Raw genomic sequence first — 26903 nt, forward strand, 5'->3', positions numbered from 1 at the left:
TCGTGTTCAGTGTTATATTTTGTAGGGGTTGCATTGAAAATCAGACAATGTTTGCTTTACTGTTGTCAAAAATATCTCCATGGTTTATGAATACTGTTGAGACAATGTTACAGGCGTGGGGTATTGTTTGAGATGAGGTCATGTCATGTGAATTGACGAGGACACGACCCAGTGACCTATTGCAAGACTGATTTCAAACACTGACCCACTTAATGCTGCATACTCATTGCTAGATGTAAGGTACAAACTGAAGCCTCCTGAGGGTCTCTGGATGTCCATTTAAACAGGACAGATTTTCTCTTTTCTGGCAGGTTTTTACGAACAAAATTATTGGACCCATGTTTCTTTAAGTGTGCCAATGCAGGATTAATTCTAGAACTACATCCTTCACAGCAAAGTGATAGAAAATCTGGAGGTCATACCTGACAGGAAATCATTATCTTGTATCTCATACTTTGTGTTATCTTTGGCCTGCATTATCTGATGAGGGCATTGGCCTCTTGACAGTACATGCTGAGCTGGGTGTATTGACGCTGTGCTTTGAATGGTACTGTTTTAAAGATGAGGAGCCAACTCAAGTCTGTTCACTTGTTTGTCACAAACAGCTACTGATGTTCCATAGCTTCTTTTGTAGTCCTTGTTATTACTGGGAAGCGAGAAATTATCAGAAATGGTTGGGTCTGGAAATTAAAGTCTATGACTAAGAGGAATGTACCGATGTTTTAAAGTAATAATGATAATTATGTTGTTACAATGCTCCATTAAAAATTTGGCAAACTGAGTAATGGGGAAAATAGCACCAATTAAACTGCTTCTAATGAATTGAATACTACTGCACAGTGACTCATATCGGTGAAGTATTTTCCTGAGAAATGAGGAAAGGTCCCCAAAAAATCAATTGCAAATTTTCCCATCATTTGAACAGATCTTACTGAGGTCGTCCGTAGGAGCTGACAAATCAAATATGAAAGCTATCCCAGAAGTGATGTACTAGTTCTAGTACCGGTTTCATGATTGTGCACCAGGGCATACAAAGTGTATGTTATTCAGAACTTTCTTCTAGCGGTAGGGTAATATGCAGAGTATGTTATTCATGGAACACTATGGCAAGTTACACCCTGACTGTTTTTGTCGCCGATGAATATGAAATACACAAGATATTGTTTTCGGCATGGCAAATTTGTGACATTCTTGTAAAACAAACCTGCGTACAACACAAAATCAGTATGTTTTTGCTTTGAGTGTGTATACGATGTTTGATACAGCCACAGCAATGCATTGTGGGATAACTGGGAAAAGGTCAATTTAGAGATAAGATTTTTTGCTGACATTGTGAAAACTTGATATATGTCTTCCCTTTGAACCCACAAAACAAATTTCGTAAGCTGTCAGGCCAGAGTTCCACAAGACGGCATAAGAAAAAAGTTGGAAAAAAATCTTCAAAAGTTGCACACGAAAATTTCATGAATTGAACATGTCTGAATAATGCAATCTGTGTATTGTAACAATGCTAATATTACAATGCTAATATTACCATTCAGTCGTCTTTTGTAACAATTTGGATGTTGCCATTCAATTGTCTGGTAAGTCACATGATTGAAATCAGATGACAAACTAGGATACTTGTCTTGACCAATGGTGAACCACGATCATGGAGTTCCTTGACCATTGGACACTCAACCTCTAGAATCACCTGCCATGCTATCCTTATCAGTGGGTCATTTCCGGACTTGATCTCCGGACAATTAAGGCAGTACACGCCTGGACATTGAAAAACTTAAACGTTTGCTCAAACTTTCTGGAAGGAAACTTTACGCCATTCCATTTAGAAAGCAAAAAATTCGAGGTCACCTCGCACCAAATTTGGCGGTAGAGGAACAAATTACCCAATATTTTCCAACATTTGATTTAGCAGCCATTCTTGTGTTGACTATGAGAGTGGGAGGGGTTAAATTTTTTTATGTTAAAAACATAAGCCATTGAAAATTTATTTACTCCATGAGCTTCAAAGTGAGTCCCCACAGTGGTAGACCAAAAGAGTACATTAAAAGTTCGAGGCATATTCTATACCTGAAGCAGATTCTGCTTAGCAGTTATAGATTAGATAATGTTTAGTAACGAATGGAAGACAGTCAGCATGCGAATTTCAAAGTATCTCTTTTCAAGTTTCTCCTACCACTTAATAAACATGTTACAAATTGATAAATGGGCAACCTGTTGTAGTTACATCTCATATAGGGACATGAACCTTTCCTGTAATGGGACAGATACACTTGAACGTTTTTTACCTTTCACCACCATGGTTTGACCCAAACCCATTGTTCTAAATGGTAATTGTGGACCTGCTTAAATGGAGCTGGGGTGAACGGGTTAAAGTTTGTAATCATAGACAAGCCACTGATACCAGTGTAAAGTCCGTTTGGTTTGAATATTGAACAGCGAACTTTCTTAGGAAGTAATTTGTTCATTGTTGTTTTATATGTCGTTATTAGCTGATAAAATTTAAGAACACTGTTTTGCTACCATTGATCTTTGGGTTTAAGGTAGTATGCACCTTTAAAGTGGAAGCCCTATTAAACTTTTGCTCAAACTTTCCTCAGGGAATATTTCAACCATTCTCTCTCAAACTGAAGAATAAAAATCGGGGTCACTGTGCAAGTTTTGGTACTAGAGACACAGATCACCGGAGATTTACTGATATTTAGCCTAAAATTCAAAATGGTCGCCACCCTGTGTTAACTCTATAGAGAAAAATAAAATTTTCGATTTTCGAAAAACTAAGATGGCAAAACGTTTTCTTACACAAAGAGCTTTAAAATGAACATACACATGTGATAGATGAGAAATGACTTGTAAAGGTTTGAGCGTCAAAATATCTATCCCCGAGGCGAAGTTAGCTGGACATCCGGGCAGGTATTGAGTACAGGGCTGTAAGTTACTTTCCTTCATATAAACGTTCTGCCCCGAACCAAAATTGTTATGATGTTCCCATAACATTTGCAATAATATCAATATATATTTGAAACGACAGAAAAAACGAGGTAGTTTTCTTCAGTATTATGAACGAATAACAACATTAAAGGTGTACAGTCATCTGTAATCTAAATATGCCCATATATGGTCAAAGGGGTGTTCCTTGGTATTCAAAATGCCCATGTGAGGGCGCTGTTTTTAAAAAGCGGCCACCCGCTTAAAATCTGTGATTGGTTAGATTTTTTTCATGGTAACTGTGGCAAATTGGAACAAGTGACGGTATACCTTTAAAGTACCAATCAACCAGATTACCAAGTTCCGCGTTGGAGATTTGTGATTTGTGGTGCAGAGCAGGTCGCCATAGACAAGTGACCCGCTGTGCATGTGAAGAAGAAGTTGTGACCCATATACCATATATGGTAAATGTATGCCGAATAGAAAAGTACATGTACCTCTCATCCGTGCGATCGTCGACCCCAGTGTACACGTAGGGTGAGGACAAGCATTTATTGACAAGAATTTACCACGGAGGCAGCCAGCGTTAGTATGTGTGCACTCTCAATGAACTTGCGATGATGACCGCTAACTTGGCACGGGACAATAGAATGAAAGTATCAAAGTGATTAGTGTTGAGATTGCAGTTTTCTATTTTGCGACAAATGATGCATCTTCAGGATAAATAGTATTGTTGAAAAGGGCGCCATCATTAATTGTGACAGGGAGGAAGGAGAAATTTACATGAAAGATGTTCGTTTGTTGCTTGTTCAACAGCTGATAAACAAATACGTAAATAAAAAGAAACATGCACATGAGATTCGACATATCTATGTGCAGCAGAGAGAGCTCTTTTTTAAAGAAGCTTCGCTGACTCTAAAAAAATGATCGTGGAATTTCTGAATGTATAGCCCTGATCTGCCAGCTCGGTGGTTTCTTGGTAAACATCGAGTTTCCACACACTGACCACCACTCCTACAAAGATCTAAATGCCAGCTACCGGAATATCCGTGTATCTATTGTCCATGTAAACCGTTATGACAGCATCACGTCCTTGACCTGACAGCATCACGTCCCTGACCTGTAGGCCTAATTGAAGCGATAACAGAATTTGTGCGACCATTCACATTTGTGAAAATTCATAAATCGGCCAAAGAAAAAAACACGTGAATATCAGAACAAGAGTCAACATGTGCATTGTGTGGATGTGGTAAAGAGGAACATGTTTTCAAAAGGTGCTTTTTCATGAAAATTGGCGTACTTTGTCCATCTATACAACAGCGACACATTTTCTGAGTGACAGCAGCTGTAGATGAATTCGGTTATTGGGACTGCTTGAACCAAGGGATGGACCATTTGATCCTTAGAGGGGTTGGTAAGGATGCTGACTGACATTTTAGTTTCATGTTCAAAAACCTGACATTATATTTCTCGAATTTTCATTGCTTACTGATTATATTTACCCCGAATAATGCACTTTTTTCGGCCAACCTTCGTGTTATTTTTTTTACAAAATCGACATAGCTGCAACTTAAGCTTCTTATATTTTTGCGATGTAGTTTTTTTTCTCCCATCTTGACCAACCCCTCCCAAGATGAAATGGAATGTCTGTAAATATCGGTCACTAAACATCATTAGTTCCTCAGGTGATCAACGCGGTATTGTTCATTCAGTGTGAGACCAACAGCGTCGACCAATCGTCTGCATGCATGTTTGCATTGTTTTGATATCACGGCAGCTATGCACGGGTTCCTGCCAGTAATCGTAACAAGTGTCTGTTTTTTCAGCCATGGTAAGTCGTCAAGTTAACGTATGTAGGTTTTGTAAAAAAAGCGATGATGATTCAAAAGAGGAATGGGGTTTTAAACCATTTAAAAAAATATATTCTCTGTTGATTCTAAAATCTTGAATTTGGAGGTGACCATGGCTCGTGCAAAGTACAAGGTCAAATTTGCAGAAGAAAAGTTAAGTGTATCTCCTTCATGTGGTGAAAAATGATTTTAATCTATTTTCAGGACCTCTTTTCATTGCTAGCAGTTCTTCCTATTCAAAGTAGCTTAAGCTAAACTTAGAAACATTTCATATTTCAGCCGTACTGTGCATACACGGCCCTATCATTGGCAAGGATGAGTGTCTGACACCAAATCGCCCACCAATCGAACGAGTTAGGTGTTATTTGGATAAATTTAATGTGAATAATGAGCTTGGTGAACGTAAGGACCAGTCTAGACCACTCCCTCTGCTCCGAGCTTTGAAATCTCCCAACGTCCAAGTGTCGACTGTACGCTCGATGATGACGAACTATTTGGTTGACGTAAGTAGCGGTTGCCATAGCAACACCCGTGCGGCCAAAGTTTTACAGACGTCTGCCATGAACACGATTGGAACTAAATCGGGATGATTTGATTGGCACAATGTCCCAAGAATTTAAGAATTTTTTTAAACATTACACCGTATATACGTATTTGCTCACCATCTTTAAATATGTTACCCGAAATTTGCGATGCCGTGCAAATGTTATGAGTAAGAATCATTGCATGACTGTATCTAATGCAATATTAATTGTTCAATACATAGGAACAATATTTATATTCGAATAAAAATGTGTGAACTTGTCTCTACTTCCTTTTTATTACTGAAATTATACTAGTTCTAATCTCGATTTGATACATTGGCTTAACCAAACTGAAGTAAGGAACGTTTTAAAAGTGCCCCGACTCAAAAGTCATCAATTCGAGATATTTTATGCATTTTGTCTAGTTACTTTATGGCATTTACAAAAAAAATAAAACATTTCATAGAAATGAATGCTATTTAAGGGATTTACAGTAATCGATGTATTTTTGTTGTTTTGTTCTATGGAAACAGTTTTAAAGTTTTTACACTATTCTATCATTTTGCACAGTTTAAGCTGTAAAATTTCGATTTCATTGAAATTTCGTTATAATTACATCTAATTTTCCCAATTTAGTTCAAATCGTGTTCATATTCCTTGCATTTGCTAAGAGTTGCCAGAATCGTGTTATGCATTTTCTTCTATCCGCCGTCCAATATTTCACATATTTTTTATCCGATAAGGGCGCTTGCAACTGTTTCCTAACAATTCCACTTTTTCTCTTATACATTTTACATGATATTTCGCAAACGGCTGCAAGATACTTTTTAAACGCAATTTTGACTCCGCATTTTTTCATGCAGCACGATAGCACACTCACATGATGTGGTAGCTTTTATCATTAGAGTAGTTGCTAAACTCTCAAAAAACACACGTTTCAAATATATTAATAGGTGCGTCTAGTTTATATGCTTTCATTCCGTATAATTGATGAGATCGTGAACGCTAACTATAGTAAAATATGTATGTTGGAAAATTCTACAAAATGCAAAACATTCACACTGCGATTCGTAAAATAAAATGAAATGTGACCTGACCACAGAACATATGTGTTACTCATACTCGCATGGTAAGGGTGTCCGTGTAACGAATTTGTGACGGGAAATAATAATGCACACAGACAACCGAACGGGCGTACCGCACAGACAGTCAGAGAAAAGATCCACATTTAGGCCTAGACTGAGATATTTAGACAAAAGAACAAAAAAGTGGTCTGACAGAAAGGTTCGCTGACAATGCCACTCTGCGGTAACCAAATCATCTCTCTCTTACCTGTCAAAGTCCAAAATTGTGGGCTTGAACAATAACACGATATTTGTTCTGTTCATGTTTTTCTTACGATTTTTACGTACAAGAAAAACTCATGTGCTCGTCTCTCGCCATCTTAACCATTAGACTTGGAGACAGCTTCAACATCTCTGGGTGACATATAAGTTTAAAAATGACATTACCGATCGCGTGTTACATGCAACACGATTGGAACTTATTTGGGATAATTGGATTTCCATATTTAAGGTGTAAGGTGCTCTTTAGCTGACTGTTGCAATATTACAAATTACTCATAAAAACAATTGTGTAACTTAAAAAGAAAAGCAGATGAGCTTACAGTTGATCAATTAGACATTTCTTCACCATCCAATTATACCGAATTAGTTTCAATCGTGTTATGCAAAGAAACATGGTTTGTTGAAGAACGGACACTCGATACTGTGCGATAGTCTCTCTCTCTCTCTCTCTCTCTCTCTCTCTCTCTCTCTCTCTCTCTCTCTCTCTCTCTCTCTCTCTCTCTCTCTCTCTCAATCAATCAATCAATCAATACATCAATCAATCAATCAATCAATGGTTACAGCATAACTTGGAAAATCAACTTCCATTAGCAATGGCAAATATCAGAACAATGGATCGCAGACGTGAATATCTTGCTGACACTCTGTTATTCTTGAGTACCCTGGAAGATGAGATGACAAAGGCAGTTTCAGAGTTGCAAAAGGAACGTGAAGACAGAGTATACACCTTCCAAATTCAACCAGGCTGTAATTGTTCATTGTATTACATGTAAGTATTTTTACTTGAAGATATTTGCACGTTACTTGCATGTATCCACAAAAGCAACGTTATCGCCTTGCAAGAATTTATGCAGCTTCTCCTGTCTTTTCACAGGGACGACGATGGTATTATGAAAGGTTTCTTTATCGACTTTCTTGAAGCAGGTAAGTTCACTTGGTGTGTGCGTGATACCACTCGATGAATGAAGAAAAAAAACATCCTGGAAAATTGTAGCAACATTTTCTTCCAACAAGTGTAGCTTTTCGATAATCTGTAAACATAACGGCAATTACGATAGACACACTAGAACATCAGATATGAACTGAAAATGCTCACGTCGTGTTTCATGATAATTGCAGTTAATGTAAATTGAAACTCATTGAAAGTGTTATGATCAACATCATGAAAAAATATTCACCACAGATTAATTCTAAAGGTCATTAAGTATACAAATATGTAATTAGCTGAAATAAAAAATACTACATTTCTTTGACTAATGCCATCAAGTGTAATTGCCTTTCGTCAAGTCCTTCAAGCTCTGTACGCCATACTGTGAAAGCTCATTAGATATGCAAATTATAAATTAGCTGACATGGAAATGCGAAATAATTTTCAATATTGTTATAACCTGGTGTCAAGAATGTACATAGCATGTTTTGTCAACTTTGATCGAGTAAATCCAGGTATAAATCCCTAAGTAGGAAAGTTCGTTAAGTATGCAAATTGGAGAATTGGCTGAAATACCTTTGAATAATGTTGCATCGAAGCATCGTCAATGTACATAGCAAGTTTCATCACATTTGGTGAAGTTAATCAAGACATATATCCTTTATTAGGAAACTTCATTAAATATGCAAATTAGGAATGGGCTAATGTGAAAATGCTTAACGACTTTCAATAATGTCATATCATAGTATCTTCAATATACATACCAAGTTTCGTCATGTAAATTCAGATATATCCCTAATTAGGAAAGTTCATTAAATATACAAATTGGCAATTAACTTTGATTTCTTACCTTTGTGTCTTTCATGGTGGATAAATCCTTGTGTGATCAATATTTGTAATAAATCTCATCCAAGTCTGGGCAGCCGTTTTCACTGTATGTCTATTTTTTCTAAAATCATTAATTATGCAAATGTGCATGAAATATGCTAGCCGCACCCACCAAAAACTAATCAGTTCTTGCCATTTTTTAAAGAAAGTCTGTGTACCAGATTTGATTCGGATCTAATGAGCCGTTTTTGAGATATCGGGCGCACAGACAGACAGACACACGGACACACAAACACACAGACAGACAGACAGACATCGCTGCGACATAAGCTCACGTGTGTGAACACGTGAGCTAAAAATGTATAATGTTGTAGTAAATTAATTTATTTCGGAACGCATACTTTTTTATTTACTTATATTTAGCTATTATTTTATCGATATAAGGCCAGCGATAATATGTTGGCAAAATGAAATTTATTATATTTACGTACGTACGTATGTATGTATGTATGTATGTATGTATGTATGTATGTATGTATGTATGTATGTGTGTGTGTGTGTGTGTGTGTGTGTGTGTGTGTGTGTGTACGTGTGTGATGGTAAGTGTGTAAAACATGTGCACGTTACCCGACTGTTTATACGAATGCTTGACTGCAGGGGCATATTTCAACACGTCTGCTTCATTCTCAACCCCCATTTAGTATGCAGAGAAGCTGGTAAACTTTGTAAACTCCAAGAACATCCGTTTACCGGTTGTATTGACGGGGATGGAAGCGGCAGCCTCGTTGGTGGAAAAGGTAGAAACTTCCAATATGTAAAATTTCATGTTACAAATATCCCTACATACGGTATCCATGCACGTCTTTCAGAGCTCTGACAGATCAGACATCTGCTCATGTTGTTTAGTTTTGGCTGGGTCATTTAACGTGAACGTTTGATTAGAAAACAAAAAATAATGTATTAACTGTTTATTTGCTTGACTTTTTGGTGTACCCGTGCTGAAATGTTTTTTTATTCTTACCTCTAATAATCGAATTTTGACTGGTATGACTCAGCAAAAACTAAAAGAGCTAAACCTAAAATACATACTATATAGGCGGGTATTTTTTGTTGTCTTGCCAATAATTAACTGTTGCCTCGTCACTTCAAAGACCCTAAACTATGCTTGTAAAGTTCATCAACTTTCTTTTGTTAATTGAGGCTAGAATACTAGTAAGGTCCATCGTTTCATGCATGTTTTCAAAGTTTTGAAACTCTCCCTTGAAACATGGCGATCAAATTTCAAATCAGGTGAGTGTTTACTGTACAGCCAGTGGATGTCAGCATTTACAATGTCAAAGGATAACCGAAAGAAAGTGAGAGTTATAAAAGGATAATTAAGGAAAGTGAGGGTAAAATTCAATGACGTCTCGGAAAAAATGTTACAGAAATAAGAGATCCAAATAATGCCGTTAGGTCCTTAAAAGTGCAGAAACAAAAATGCCAAACAAAAACAAAAGAAGATAAAGACGAACATATATTCTTCGAAAATCGTTTTATATTTATGATGAATTCTTATTCTTTACTATCTTTTGCCCAGATTTATTTCATAGCTGCGCATTAACGATATTTGGATTAATATTGAAATTCAAAATGGTCTTACCATCCTTTGAAGGTCACGGTTTGACTCTGCTGGAAAAATCAAAGTTTGATTTTCGCATTGAGAACCTACAGTGGTTCAGAATAAATGCAAGCAAACAGTAGCAGGAGAAATATACGATTGAGAGGGTTAACGTATGTGTCCTCGAGATGCATTCTAACACACACCTATACTATGATCTGATGTTATAATGTGCAATCATTCTGAATCACAATGGCGAGGTCCTAAAATCTTGGAGACGGCAGGATTAAACCAAAGTCCGGAGTCACAGAGGGAGAAGTAGTCTTCCATTAAGTTATAGAAACACAGTGAATAGTTCCAAATTCAAATGGTCATGTTACTTCCATAAAACAAATCGTAGCTTAAAGTCGCATGAAACTGTATTCATTCACTAGTAGATGCAGCAGTTATGAGTATACCGAGACTTTTCTTAGCCCCCAAATAAGTATATGAACTTCCACAACATCAAGATCAAAATGTTTTAGGCTGCATTCACAAACACCTCTGGAGGGGGAGGGGGCGGGAGATTCCGAAAAAAAGTTCTCAGATTTTTTCAAATACACCCTTAACAAACTCGCAATGGCTTCAAGTCCCCCCTTCTGACTTGCTATTTTGAAGTCCAATCAAAGGAAGGCAAAATATGGCCGATATAGTACTTCGTCCAAAAATATCAAATCATAATACATGGGAGTCTATTGGGCAAACTATTAACAATTTCCCCATAAAAACAAGCTATATCTCTACATTTATATGCGTGTGATTATTCATGTATATGTACTTTGCTTGAAGTGGCAGGTAAAAAGTGCAAGTGTGTACCAAAAATTTGATTTTGGATTTCATCGATAATGTTGATACATGGTAGGCTATGAGAAAACTATGAATGCGTATTTTCAAATATAAAACTAGCAATATCTGTTCATCTATAGACGTTGGATAACTGATATAAATGTACTTGATTAGCATGGGGTGTTTACAAATGCACATGTGTACAAGAAATTTAATTTTGGAATTTTGCTGAAAATGTTGATTCACTATAGATGGAAGTCTATGACAAAACCGTGAATAATTTTTTCCAAATATTAAACTTGCAATATTTGAGCATATATGGACCCTGAATAATTGACATAATTGTACTTCACTAGAAGAGGGTGGTTACATGTGCATATGTGTTCAAGAAATTTGATCTTGGAATTTCGCCGAAAATGTCGATCCACTCTATATGGGAGTCTGTGAGGAAACTATAATTTTTTTACAATACAAAACTCAGTAAATCTGTGTATTTATGTACGCTTGATTAGACTAGGGTGGTTACGAGTCCCTGTGTTTGCATGAAATTTGATTTTATAATTTCACCGAAATGTTGATCCACTATACATTGTAGTCTATAAGGAAACTATGAATAATTTTTTTATAATACAAAACTAGCTACTATGTATTTATAGACATTTGATAATTTATATTTACATACGTAATTAGACTAAGGTGGTTACAAGTGCATGTGTGTGATAGAAATTAGATTTTGGAATTTCACTTAAATGTTTGATTCAGTGTACATTGTAGGCTATGAAGAAACTAGAAATAACACATAAGTTCTCATCTCCCAAATTCAATTGTTATTCAAAGGTTGTTTAACATGAAGCTTCCAGTTGTTATTGATGACACTATGTACTATTCTAAATTGTTTGTATTCTGTCAAAGTCCTCAAAAAATAAAAATGTACATACGGCGACATGAATATTTGACAATGACCTAGACCCGATGTATTGTCAATTGGAGAATGCTTTCAAATGTTATCTCTCAAATTGTTATGGAAAGGTTTAGTTGAAATTTTAACTCATTATAGACATTCTACTACCTCCATGTTATAGAGGACAGTTTTGCACAACAGAGGGGTTGGATAAGTAGAAATCATAACAACATAAAGTTTTGCGTCAAAGATCATCAATAAAATATTTGATATATTCTGAAACTTGCGCCCGAAGGGCGCGCCGAAAATGGAAGGTATTTGAAAAGGAGTTTGAGATTCCATAAATTTTCAAGGCCCCCCTTTGCAATTTCAATTTTTTCTAGATCCCCCGACATGTTGTAAATTTTTTTATAGTCAGCCCTGGAATCTCCCGCCTCCAGAGGCGTTTGTGAATACAACATTAGCGGAAAATAGTTACAGACTTTGGTACCTAATTTTAAACTTCGTTGTGATTGTGAACAATACACTCGTCTTTAAGATGCGAAAGCTGTTGGGGAATTGGAATCAAGTTCACGTCCCCTGTTGCATTTCCTTTGCAGGCTTGCTTGGAAAACAGTACGACGCGTGCTTCCTGGTTAAAAGTAGTGAAATGAACAACATTTTTTCATCAACCGACATATTCTTGAACTACGATGGAAGTTCCCAATTCTTCGTCCGAAAAGGAAACCCAAGAAACTTTGACCCAAGAAATATAACAGGAAAGAAAATAGGTAATGTAATTTTAATATTATGGACGCGAAACAGATGACCGCCTATGAATATAAATGAAGTAGTAATAAAAACGTTTCTCGTATACATGTATATATATATATATATATATATATATATATATATATATATATATATATATATATATATGTGTGTGTGTGTGTGTGTGTGTGTGTGTGTGTGTGTGTGTGTGAGTGTGTAATTTTATATATATTTTCACATGAATTGCATGTGAAGTCAGTTTTCATTCCGAACAGGGCTCTACGAAATCAGTTGTTGAAAACGTTTGTTCTTCTGATCTCTTTACCTATTCCTCTCCCTCCTTCCTCCCTTCTCTCCTTCCCTGTCTCTCTCTTCCCCATGAGTCTCTCTGTGACACAATAATTGCACGCGGTAACAGTGGTTACATACATGTTACTATGATGCATAAGAGAGAGAGAGAGAGAGAGAGAGAGAGAGAGAGAGAGAGAGAGAGAGAGAGAGAGGGGCCGGGGGGCTTCATCTGTAAGCTCCTTGCAATTGATAATTCACTTTTGTTGCAACACAGTGTTCCTTAAAGGTTGGCAGAGCAATTATCGATGTCTTATTACGAACAACGTGACTGGTGCCAACACTCTGCACTACGAACCAATCATCGTGGAGTTTACAGAATTGCATTCATATGTACAGAAACATGAGGTAAACATCAAGAACTGTGAAAGTAGTACATGAACATTAGAATTAGTTGCCTGAGACACCTTCGATTTTCATTGCGTTGCGACCCCCTGATGCAAAATAATTAAGCAAATTCGCTTTGTTTACTGTACATGTCTTGGCGTCATATCGATATTTCTTATCAAAAGAGAATTAGTATACCTAGGGATATGCACATGAACACCTGGACACAGTGTCAATGTAGCACGAGTATAGGGACAGACTGGCAGACAGGCAGACAGATAGACAGACAGACAGACAGACAGACAGACAGACAGACAGACAGACAGATAGATAATTGATCGACAGATCGATCGACAGATTGATCGCAAAATCGATCGATCGATCGATAGATAGATAGATAGATAGATAGATAGATAGATAGATAGATAGATAGATAGATAGATAGATAGATAGATAGATAGATAGATAGATAGATGGATGGATGGATGGATGGATGGATGGATGGATGGATAGATGTAGGTCACATTGGCATCACTTGCACCTATCAATATCAAACACAGGTCGATGCAATCTTTTCCCTCGAAAAAGCAGTGGGAGAGGGTAGTGATCGTCATCTGGAAATGTTTGTTGGCACTCCTGAAGGTTTTGAACCAATTGGTGACATCATGAAGTGTGTGGACGGATTCTGTGTGATGTCCAGGAAAGACAGTCCTGTAATCGGTTGGTTTAACGAAACATTTCTAAAGATGAAGAAGAATGGCAAATATGCCAAGCTGTGCAGAGATGGGCAAATCAAACATGGTTAGTTTTGAAAAGTGTATATCTTAAGGTAGTATATATGCGCCTCGAAAGTGAAATACAAACTTTTACTCAAAATTTCTCAAGGAATATTTCAACCATTCTCTTTCAAAATCAAGAATAAAAATAGGGGGGGGTCCACCTTCCAAATTTTGCTTCTAGAGAAACAAAGTGCCCAAGATTTACTAATATTTAACATTCAAAATGTCCGCCCTCCCGGTGTTAACTCAATGGAGAAAAATAAAGTTTTGCGATTTTCGAACAACTAAGCAGGTGGAAAGTTTTCGAACACTATGAGCTTAACAATGAACCCCCACAAGTGGTATAGCAGAAAAGAATTGTAAAAATTTGAGAGTCCGAATATCTGTCCCTGAGAAGAATGCGCCACGGTGACATACATCTGAAATTGATTTTGAAAGGGGAATTGTTTCGAGATTTCTTAAACAAATTTTGAGCAAAAGTTTAATGCTATTGGGAAAAGAAACATTTTCTGTTTTCACAGAAATAAGCCGGTGGACACTTTATTTACTCCATGGGCTTCAAGTTGTAGATCTAAGAAGTGTTGTACAAGTTTTAGAGTCTGAATATCTGACCCCGAGGCCCATCTACCTCAAGTTTTTCAGTTTCAAGGCGCGTACTACTTTAAACTTCATGCAAATCAGTCATTACAGGGCTCGCACTGAAATAAAAATGATTTGATTTGAATTTGCCAATAGCAAACGAAATGAACAATGATAATATATATTATATACATAACGACGTAGCAATATTTTTAATCAATACGTAGCTGGTATTTGTGTCGTCTACAATCACGATGTGTTTCGCTACGAGCTTTTTCATTCTTTTGTTTTTCATGGCAATTTGTACTCATTAGACGCGTATAGACTAATTTTACACGGTGTGATGTTGTCTGGTTATGTAGGTAAGAAGGGGCGACTGGACTGCGTAAACTGACCCAGCATTAAATCAAAGGTGTGTGACGTCATCGATCGAAGAACAAAACATCATCAATCAACAAGCGCTTTGTTGGAACCTATCCAACCCCAGACGACGACTTTGTCAAAACTAAATGACATGACTGGCACAAGAAGCATTTTGGTGATACTTATTGATGAAAAATTTTGAAAATAATACTCAGACCATTAAAATAAATCTAACAGTTGCTCCTAATATACAGACATTGTTGTTGACATAATGAATCTTCTCTCTTCATCTCGGCCTTGGTCGTTGTGGACTTCTTCTGATTGAATCATTCCGAGCGTCATAGAGTGTTTTGAATTGTCTAAATAAATAAATGTCGTTCTGTGTCACATGTCTTATTGTAAATATTCAATAACTCGATTTTGAGTGCAGTTCTTACCCAACTGCATTTGCTCAGCTAAGCAAAATTAAGGCCTTCATATATTTTGCCGAAGGGAAATTCAGAGCGTAAGTCTTGAATGGCTATCTTAGATGTCGGGAGAGACGGCAAAAGTGCGCCATCCGACAGATTTGGTTTGATTTCATTGCCACGCAATGTTGCATTGTATTAGGTTTTGGGTGATGTAAGAGCCATCAAATCTTCGCAGAACTGAGTCGACATTGGGAAACAACTGCAGATAGTATAGAGGCCCCTGAAGTACATTTTCGAAAGCGAAAGGAAAAAATTATCCTATGGGCACCAGATACAACTTCTGGTGCCAAAAAGATAGTATCTTGTGTGCGTGAATTCTTTTTGGTTTTCAAAACAGTTATATTTCTACGGTAGGTTTGCATTACTGTATAAAGTATAGTGATACAGTTTGCAGAGAGTGTGAACACGCATGTATTTACATCGTGGTTTGTGTTTTGAAGATGAATCGTCAAATTGCACATTTTTGGGGTACAAATGGAAAGAGAAATAACGATACAATGAAGTGAAGAACTATATAAAATGGCGGTAGAAGACTGCATCAGTTAATACCTTGCTCAAGACATTGAACGGCGGTTGACCACAGAATCACGTGAAGTCATCATCATGTACGTGTACTTTTGCACATCTACAACAGAGAGACGTATGAAAGAATTTACTCACAGAAGGCCCTCGACGTTATCTGGATGTGCAGTCGTAGGTTACCGTTAAAGTTTCTCGCAATGCAATTCACAAAAGTGCAATGAAAACAACTTTCTTTGTTGATTAATTTGTTGATAAACAGAAAACGTGCCTCTAGTCGATCGTTTCTAACTCGACAAGGCGTTCGGAAAAAGCAGGAAATCATACGTAAGAGAAATTCTGCATTCTGTAGTTGTAAAGAAGTCTAGAAGATGGGCCTAAGGTAATTCGTCTCTCCAAATTGTGAAATGGGGAGATTTAGTGAAAAGGTAAAGTCGATTTTGTTCTCACTACAAGGTCAAGTCTATTTCTGAAGTTTTGTACTCGCCTTATCGGCAAGTTACGGCAAGAACTATGGCATGGGACCAAGTCATGTACTTATGTTATTTCAAGTTCAAGATTGAAGCCGGAACTATGCAATCGCTGTCAGTTATGTACAGGTACTAAAAATGCAATCTGGGACCGAAAACTTGGACTCCCAGTTTACCAAAAATTTAATCTGCGACCAGTCCAACATTGGGCTTTTCGGCCATCTGGGACCGGTCCCAGATTGGGATTTTTGGACATCTGGGACCTGTTCAAGTGAATGTTTTTTAATGAAGGGACAGTGGCTTCTGGCTGTCACACATTGAATGTTGTTCTGTGAACTTTCTCAATAGAATAAATGTATTCTGTTGGTGGTTTGATTATTTCATAGAATGATAAAGTGTTTCAGGAGCATTACTCCTACATATATCCTTTTATTTTAGCAACGTGTTTGATTGCTTCATTATTCATGGTGTTTGTGTGTAAGTATAGCATTGTTAAAGGCTTTGGCTTTTTATTTTCTATGAAAGCTTGTCCCCTATGTATTGTTTCATTTTGACCATCAGTATGATGAAGTGAACTGTATTCAGATATGCTTTTCCCACTCATGCACCAAATTATTTGCAACGAATGTTGTATCAAGAGCTGGAGCTGGCGTTTTGTAGACCCTTCGCTTGAAGCATGGCATTACAAGTCTTGCTCGTACCTCGAAGCATGAAGCAAGGTTTACAGCAAGTAGAGCTCCTTGTACAGTATTGGGAGATGCCATTGTTGTGTCTGTGTTTGGTTGGATGGATTTGTACCTGTTGCGGTAAATGTATTTATTTTTGTATGTATACATGGTACAATTAAGTATGATGTATAATTTTCTGTTTGTATATTTGTCAATACTTTACTAGTATATACCGGTAAACCTTTGGTATCAAGGAACAATGATAATTTTGAGTATTGTGATTGCTATTCTTTCAGACCTAGTTTATTTTCTGTGGAAAAAGTAAGATTGGTAATTTCTAATTTTGTAAGTCTAAGCACAGGAGAGTGTTTAAAGGTACTTTTCTGGTGTTTTGTTAAATGCTGTTGCTGCTGGAAGATGATTTTTTAAAAATATTCGTATCATTTATCTAAGTCTGATGTAAGTGTTATCTTCTTCAGAAGTCATTTTCTGTTTGCACATTGTGGTTTCCGAGGGCATTATCATGTCAGTTTTTCAGTCTTTTAGAGCATGGAAGGTATCAAGAAAGCAGTACAGGACCATGGCAATGCATAAGCTTAGTCACTTCACACTTTATTCACTAGTTAACAATAAACTATTTTCTAAAACCTAAGACTGTTCGTTAGGCATGACTTTAAGTAAAGGTGTTACAAGCGACAAGTTGAAAATTTTCTAACCTTTTTCAAACAGAAAAATTAAAGGACGATAAACAAACAAAGAGTCAAGAAGTTGCATTTAAGGTTCGTTTCATGCACAAATTAGGCATACTGTGAAATATTAATTTTTTGTGGATTTCAAGAACAAGCTATACTTTACACACTGTCAGGCATTTTGTTTGGTCAGATCACAGTCCCTCTAGGACTCTGTAGTCAGATCATAGAGCTAAAAGTGGCCAAAAAAAACCAATCTGGGACCGGTCCCAGATTGTCAAAACACCTAATCTGGGACCGGTCCTAGATTGCATATTTTGTAAACTGGGAGTTCCAGTTTGCGGTCCCAGATTGCATTTTTAGTACCCGTACATACGGAAGTACATAGGTATTCATCTTTAACCCAAAAGCGCAGATTAGATCTTCACCCAGAAAAATTGCAACTTCAGCGATAGCGTACTGTTATATCATTATGGCCTACATGGGCGGTCTGTCAGGTGGTTTGTCAAACAAAGACCGCGGGTCACTTAGCTGATAAGCGTGATATTGTTGAAAGAGAGGCCGACGACACAACCTAGTACTCTTTGGTCAGTTACTAGTATCACGCGGACGGCATCATGGAGACTGTGAACAGGGCTCTCTTCATCGTGACAGGTGTATGCTTATTAACACAAGGTGAGTTATCGTAGTCTCTGTAGAAAATATACCGGAGTCCGTCGAAGAATTCCGAAATTTAAACCACTGTTTTTGCAAACGACCATCAAAGCGATTTATTATCTGTAGGCCTTGCGGAAGAAAAGCAAGTTCTGTTGCTCAGAGTAAAGCTTTACCATAATTGTGTTACAAGAGTAAAGGTTGACTAATTTATAGATACAGTAGCAACCCCACTTGTATGTCAAGTAGAACTGCTATAAATTTCCCCGCCTATTTGAATATGTTATTATATTGCTCCAGATGACATCGTAAATAATGATAATCTAATATTTTCATATTTCAGCGGCGTTGTGCTCACAGGAGTCTTTACTTGACAATGACGTCTGTCAGACACCATTGAATGGACCGATTGAACAACTCCTGTGTTATTTGGACAACGGGGACGTACATGTACCTTCGTCCAGAATCCTGCCTTCTTCGACCGTCCCGATGTCGATACAGCGTGCCAGGCTAAGGAACTATCTTAGAAATGTAAGTGCTGCACTCTAAAAATAGTGAACGCTAGACGCGTAATTAAAATGTAGATTTCGGTGTTCAAATTTGAATTACTAGTGTTCATGTTGCTAATACTATTAACATGAGCATATCATTAACACAGTGTGTTACCAGTCATGTCCATCAAGTGTTGAGAAAACAAAAAAATAAAAAAGCTTTACAATACTATGAAAGTATTAACAAACTTTGATTACATTAAATTTACTACAGCCTTGCTGTCCGGCAAACGTACACAGATTTAGATGCATCGAAGTTCACACCGAGTGAAAAATATATCGGGTCTACAATTGCTGAAAGCATGTTTTTTCTGAACAGGGAAATGTACAAAATAATTTTACACGTTGAAACTTTGAACAATTGAAAAGAAAATAAAAAAACACCTCGAACGCTTTAATTTTAACATCGGCGCGCACGAGGCGTCCTACTCCTGAACACTTGGCATTCAAGTTTGGTGCCTTTTTCCCATAAGGCATCAAAACGGAAGTTGCGACATTTTTCTTGTAAACGCACGCTGCAGTCGTGACGTGCGGAAGCAAAACCAGAAAGGGTAAATTTTTCTCTCCAAAATAGTTAAAAGTGTTACATTTTGAAGCATTTGTAATATTAACCTTTCAAATTAATTGTATAGTAACTTGTGATAGCTAAAATACGTGAAGAAACCTTTTTTTCTTTCAGTGGCTGGAATAACAAATACTAGCTGTGACCTTATACGCAGCACCGCTGCTGTAGGGTATGGCAAGCCAAACGTTGCAATATTCTTGAAAAACCTATTTTCTTTTCGTAATGACCATTTCCTTTGTGTAAAAACCTATTTTCTTTTTGTAAAAATCATTTTCTTTTTGTAAAACAATTTTCATTTTGTAAAAATATTTTTGTAAAAAAACATTTTTTTGTGGCAAAAATGTTTCTTTCTGTAAAAAATTTCTTGTTGTAAAACCTACGTTCTTTTTGTAGGAAAAGTTTTCTTTTTGTTCAAACCTACATATTTTCTTTTTGTACAAACCTATTTTCTTTTTGTACAACCTTCATTCATGTTGCAAAACTCATGCTGTTATTCCAAAACGGTAATTCGTATTGGTCACGCGTGTGAACACGTTAGCTAAAAATGGTACGCGATTTTTAAAAATGTGTGTTGACAGAGTCGTCACACAATTGTTAGAGATTATTGACAGAACGGCGCGATTAACAGTGTTCTGGCAAACCCCTCTTCTACAACGTCGAATATTTTTGACACGGGTCTACGATAATACACGAAAAAGCTATGTAAATGGTGCAGCCGAGGAGTTTATACAGATAGCGTTCAACACATTATGGCGTTAATAGTCATCTATTAGACTCTTGTCATGCTTGCGGAGGCTGCCGGGAATGCATTCTGGAGCTGTTTGTGTCAATGGTGCGCTGGCCGCTGATTGGCTAATTATAGGGAAAAGTTATTGTGGTCTAGCGTCGCCAAGTTTGGTTTGTTGAAGAACGGACACTTCAGACTCAGCCGATAGTCTCTCTCTCTCTCTCTCTCTCTCTCTCTCTCTCTCTCTCTCTCTCTCTCTCTCTCTCTCTCTCTCAATATCAATATCAATATCAATCAATAATTCAATCAATCAATGGTTACAGCATAACTTGGAAAATCAACTTCCATTAGCAATGTCAAATATCAGAACAATGGATCGCAGACGTGAATATCTTGCTGACACTCTGTTATTCTTGAGTATCCTGGAAGATGAGATGACAAAGGCAGTTTCAGAGTTGCAAAAGGAACGTGAAGACAGAGTATACACCTTCCAAATTCAACCAGGCTGTAATTGTTCGATGTATTACAGGTAAATATTTATAGTTGAACATTTTGGCACGATATTTGCATGTATCCATCAAAATATTTTATCGCCTTGCAAGAATTTATGAAGCTTCTCCTGTCTTTTCACAGGGACGACGATGGCATTATGAAAGGTTTCTTTGTTGACATTCTTGAAGCAGGTAAGTTCACTATAGGTGTGCTGCAACCCCGCCATTAAAATATACTAGAAAATTTTAGCAACATTTTTTTTCTAACGAGTTTAGGTTTCATGTAGCTGTAAATATAACGGCAATCATGATAGACCCTCGATAACAAAATGCAGAATGTCGAAAAAGATTTTCGGAAAGCATACTTTTGTTGATGTTTACCGTAGCCATCATTTTAGTGATAGTACGCTAGCGATAATATGTTGGGGAAATGAAATTTGTCATATTTACTTACTTACTTATGTATGTATGTATGTATGTATGTATGTATGTATGTATGTATGTATGTATGTATGTATAATTGTAGGTAGTAAATATGCGCAAGTATGCCTTTCTGCCAGTCCGATAGTAACCCGAGTGTTTATACTTTACTTTACTTTATTGCTCAACTTCACACTCAGGGAGGGTGGTAAGGCAAAAATTACAAACTCAAAGCTGCAGACTTCAACAAACACTGGATGAAGCTGCTGCTGGGGAAGGAACTAAATAGAAGAAATTAATTTCGCAAGTGGTAGTTTATCTTTTTGAGTAAAGATATACGTGAACTTTTCTCTGCCGTTCAAATCAAGAAAGCAAGGATTATACAAACTTGTGTACACAAATCTTGACTGCCGGGGCATCTTGAAACACGTCTGCTTCATTCTCAACCCCCATTTAGTATGCAGAGAAGCTGGTAAACTTTGTAAACTCCAAGAACATCCGATAACCAGTTGTATAGACGGGGATGGAGAAGGCAGCCTCGTTGGTGGAAAAGGTATAAACTACCAATATATGAAATTTCATTGTACAAATATTCCTGCGTACGATATAAATGCTCAGTCTTTCAGAACTTTGGATAATTCCTATGATATAAATGTAATTATATCATACCAGTTTATTGATGGTGCAAATACAGCGATCTGATTGGTCGAGACGCAAAAAGAACCGTGGTATATTGGCGATATACCACGGCTATAGCATACGCGCGATCTCTCAGCTTGAGCAAACTTCCTTTTATGACATTTCACGCCAGAATTTCAATATACTGTTATGATATAATAGCAATAAATCACACCCAGCGACGGTATACCACTCGATTTTGACCAGTTCATTTCATATATGCACTCGCTATCGCTCGTGCATATGTCGTGAACTGGTCAAAATCTCGTGGTATACCATCGCTGGGTGTGCTTTATATTATACAGAAGACTTTGGACATCAATCCATGTTTCATACAGTATAGCTCTGATAGATCACTTGTGACATCCTCTCATGTATTTTGGGTGTTGGTCATGCATTTTTGCAGAGTCATTTAACGTAAAAATTTGATTAAAAACGAAAAATAATGTAAAGTAATGTTTAACTGTATATTTGCTAGATTTATTGGTAGGTTTACCCGTGCTGCGATATATTTTTTTTACATTTCCTCTAAATTTCATATTACTTATCGAATTTTTGACTGTGATGACTCAGCAAAAACTCATTGAGCGAAAGGTTTCTCTTGTAGTCTTGCCAATAATTAACTGCAGCCTCATCACTTCAATGACTCTAAACTGTGCTCGTGAAGTTGATCAAATTTCTTTTGTTCATGGACGCTTGAATACTAGCAAGGTAGGTCTATAGTTTCATGCGTGTTTTCAAAGTTTTGAAACTCTCCCTTAAAACATGGGAATCAATATTTCAAATCAGGTGAGTGTTTACAGTCAGTGGGATGTCAGCACTTACAATATCAAAAGAATAATCTAAAGAAAGTGAGAGTAACAAAGGGATCATTAAGGAAAGTGAGAGTAAAATTCGATGACGATTTGGAAGAAATGTTACAGAAAAAATTATAAGCGACCCAAGTAATGCCCTTAGGTCCTTAAAAGTGCAAATCCAAAAATCCCAAACAAAAACAAGATAAGATAAATATGAACATAGGTTCTTTGAAAATTTTTATACAATTTTGTTATTTATGAACCTTAGACCGCAGGAGAAATGTAAAATCTGGAGGGTTAGCGTGTATGTCCCCGAGATGCATTATATCACGTACCTAACAGGTATATCTGGTAATATGATATGCAAACACCCTCAGTTACAATGGAGAGGTCCTAAAACACTTGGAGAAGGAAGGATTAAACCAAATTGCGGAGTCTTTAAGGGTAAACAGTCTTCCATTTAGTTATAGAAAGGCACTAAACAGTTCCAAAATTCAAATGAACATGTTATATCCAAAGAAGAAATAATAAGTTAAAGTCCAGTTGTGAAACGGTATTCATTCACTTGTAGATTCAGCAGTTATTAGTATACAGAGCATTTTCTTAGCCCCTAAATGATTACAAGAAATTCTACAAAATCAAGATCTTAAGAGATTTTAGTGGACGATATTACAGAATTCGGAACCGAATTTTGAACCTCGTTAATGTGATTGTAAAGAATACAGTTATCTATAAAGATGCGAAAGCAAGGCTTTTTGAATCAAGTGCACATCCCTTGTTACATTTCCTTTGTAGGCCTGCTTGGAAAACAGTACGACGCGTGCTTCATGGTTAAAAGTAGTGAAATGGATAATATTTTTTCATCAACCGATATATTCTTGAACTACGACGGAAGTTCTCAATTCTTCGTCCGAAAAGGCAACCCAAAAAACTTTGACCCAAGGAATATAATAGGAAAGAAAATAGGTAATGTAATTTGAATATTTTGGCGGCGATACAGATGGCCATATATATATATATATATATATATATATATATATATATATATATATATATATATATATATATATATATATATATATATATATATATATATATGGATGTATGATACATGGATATATATATATATATATATATATATATAGAGAGAGAGAGAGAGAGAGAGAGAGAGAGAGAAGAGCCTTGATCTGTAAGCTTCTTGCAGTTGATAATTCACTTTTGTTGCAACAGTGTTTCTTAAAGGCTGGCTGAGCAATTATCGATGTCTTATGATGAACAACGTGACTGGTGCCGACACTCTGCACTACGAACCAATCATCGTGGACTTTACAGAATTGCATTCATATGTACAGAAACATGAGGTAAACATAAAATGTGGAAGTAGTACATGATCATTAGAATTAGTTGTCTGAGACACCTTCGACTTTTAATGGCGTTGGGAGTAGCCTATTTATATGTCCCTTCATTTATGACAGTGACCACCTCTCATTATGGAATTATGATCCCTCCAGCTATCGGGAAAATGTCGCCAGACTATATTTTTTGCAAACATACCATTCTGCAGTAATATTTCTAGTAATCAAAATTAAAATTTTGCGCAACTACCTTCTTGCTACAATTTAAATTTTCCCATGACGAAACCTCCTCGCCGATCCTCTCCTATTAAAAAAGTAAATACCCTCTCCCTACCAAAAGTTTTTGGTTCACTCCTCAAACTGACGAAAGAATGAATTTCCCTAAGGCCACAATTATAGGTCTCGATATGCCCACTCACTTGACAAGAAACTGTTGCGTATACATCCGCCATTCCACGTTGTAAATACTGTCATTTAACAAAAAAATCGTCGAATGAAGTGACTTTTCTTAATTTTACCCATGGTCTTCGCTACACGTGGTAAGGACCCTGCGACTCCCGAGGCGAAAGAACCATGCAAATCCCTTTTTGTCCTTTTGCCTACCTTACAAATTTTTTGCGTCATATCGATTTTTGTGATAAAAAATTAGTATACCATACGCACATGAACACCTGAAAACTGTCTTGGTTTACCCGAAATGTAGGGACAGACAGACAGACAGACAGACAGACAGATAGAGACAGATAGATAGATAGACAGACAGATAGATTGATAGAGAGAGATCAAAAAATAGATAGATAGATAGATAGATAGATAGATAGATAGATAGATAGATAGATAGATAGATAGATAGATAGATAGATAGATAGATAGATAGATAGAGGTCACATTGGCATTCATATGCACCTATTAATGTCAAACACATGTACAGGTCGATGCAATATTTGCCCTCGAAAAAACAGTGGGAGAGGGTAGTGACCGTCATATGGAAATATTTGTTGGCACTCCTGAAGGTTTTGAACCAATCGGTGACGTCATGAAGTGTGTGGGTGGATTCTGTGTGATGTCCAGGAAAGACAGTCCTGTAATCGGTTGGTTTAACGAAACATTTCTAAAGATGAAGAAGAATGGCAAATATGCCGAACTGTGCAGAGATGCTCAAATCAAACACGGTCAGTTTAATTCGATAAATGTATATCTTAAAGGCATAATGCGCCACGATGACAGACATCTCACTTGATTTTGAAAGGGGAAAACGGTTTAGAGTTTTCTTGAACAAATTTTGAGCCAAAGTTTAATGCGTTCGGAAAAGGATGCATTTTCTGTCTGTGAATACTATTTTCTCCATGGGCTTCTAAATGAGCCCCCAGAATTGGTAGACCAAAGATTTGTTGTAGAAGTTTAAGAGTCTGAATATCTGTACCCGAGGTGCGTCTACCATAAGTTTTTCAGTTTCAAGGCACGTACAACCAACACGATTGGAACTAATCTGGGATAATTGGATAGTGAAGTAATGTCGATTTAATCTACAAATGTTATCTCATCTGCTTTTCTTTTTGTATTGCACACTTGTTTTTATGAGTAATTTGTGATGTTGCAACATTCATTTATATGACGCCTAACACTTTTGAGAAATTTGCAAAATATTAAAATCCAACTATCCCAAATTAGTTCCAATCGTGTTTACCTTAAACTTCATGCAAATCAGTCATTACAGGACTCACACTTAAAAAAAAAAAGATTTGAAATGTACCTTTAAATTCTTCATGAGCAAAATGCATGAACAATTATTATATACATAGACGACGTAGCCATATTTTAATCAGTATGTTGCTTTTTTGTGTCGTCTACGGTCACGATATGTTAGGCTACAAACTTTTTCATTACATTGGTTTTCACGGCGATTTGTACTCATTAGACGCGTATAGATTAATGTTACACGGTGTGATGTTGTTTTATTATGTAGGTAAGAAGGGGCGACTGGACTGCGTAAACTGACCCAGCATTAAATCAAAGATGTGTGACGTCATCGATCGAAGAACAAAACATCATCAATCAACAAGCGCTTTGTTGGAACCTCTCCAACCCCAGACGACGACTTTGTCAAAACTAAATGACATGGCACAAGAAGCATTTTGGTGATACTTATTGATGAAAAATTTTGAAAATAAAACTCAGACCATTAAAAATAAATGTAACAGTTGCTCCTTATATACATACATTGTTGTTGTTGACATAATAATCTTCTTTCTTCATCTCGACCTTGGTGGCTGTGGACTTCGTCCGGTTGAATCATTCCGGGCGTCATACAGTGTTTTGAATTGTCTAAATAAATATCGCTCAGTATCACATGTCTTATTGTAAATATTCAATAAATCGATTTTGAGTGCAGTTCTTACCAAACTGCATTTGCTCAGCTAAGCAAAATTAAGGCCTTCATATATTTTGCCGAAGGGAAATTCAGAACGTAAGTCTTTGAATGGGTATCTTCAATGTCGGGAGAGATGGCAAGAGTCCAACATTCAGCTGGGACCTTTGCCAGAATAACTTTCAAATGACCACACAGATATGGTTTGAATTCATGTGCCATGCAACATTGCATCGTATCAGGCTATGGGTAATGTAAAAGCCATCAAATCTTCGCAGAACTGAATCGACATTGGGAAACAACTGCAGGTGGTATAAAAGCCCCAAAGAGACATTTTTGAAATCCAAAGGGGAAAAAAGATTATCCTGAGCAAAAGATATTACTTCTTGTGCATACACGATATAGTTTCTTCTGCTCCTCTGAAGAAACTATCTTTTGCCGACAAGATAGTATCTTGTGTGCGTGAATTTTTTTATGCTTTCAAAAGGTATATATCTCCACGGCAGATATGCAGTACAGAATAAGTATAGTGGTACAGTTTGCAGAGAGTGTGAACACGCATGTATGTACACCCTGGTTTGAGTTCTTAAGATGAATCGTCAAAT

General features: G+C 36.8%; 2 protein-coding genes across 2 annotated transcripts; both read left to right on the forward strand.

The window, feature by feature from the left end:
* Positions 1 to 4633: 4633 nt before the first annotated feature.
* LOC139115658 (uncharacterized) lies at positions 4634 to 15265 on the forward strand. The gene is made up of 9 exons (XM_070677948.1): positions 4634 to 4759; positions 5058 to 5281; positions 7212 to 7417; positions 7523 to 7572; positions 9106 to 9201; positions 12330 to 12500; positions 13046 to 13176; positions 13716 to 13956; positions 14876 to 15265. The coding sequence occupies exons 1-9, from the start codon at positions 4708 to 4710 to the stop codon at positions 14905 to 14907; spliced, it is 1203 nt and encodes a 400-aa protein (XP_070534049.1). The 5' UTR covers positions 4634 to 4707; the 3' UTR covers positions 14908 to 15265.
* A 2986-nt stretch (positions 15266 to 18251) lies between these two features.
* Positions 18252 to 26281, forward strand: LOC139115659 (uncharacterized). The gene is made up of 9 exons (XM_070677949.1): positions 18252 to 18367; positions 18690 to 18877; positions 20513 to 20718; positions 20823 to 20872; positions 21558 to 21653; positions 23371 to 23541; positions 23806 to 23936; positions 24862 to 25102; positions 25897 to 26281. Exons 1-9 carry the CDS (start codon positions 18310 to 18312, stop codon positions 25926 to 25928), a joined length of 1173 nt encoding a protein of 390 aa, XP_070534050.1. The 5' UTR covers positions 18252 to 18309; the 3' UTR covers positions 25929 to 26281.
* Positions 26282 to 26903: the final 622 nt, after the last annotated feature.

Source organism: Ptychodera flava, chromosome 17 (assembly GCF_041260155.1).
Source record: "Ptychodera flava strain L36383 chromosome 17, AS_Pfla_20210202, whole genome shotgun sequence".
Lineage (NCBI taxonomy): Eukaryota > Metazoa > Hemichordata > Enteropneusta > Ptychoderidae > Ptychodera > Ptychodera flava.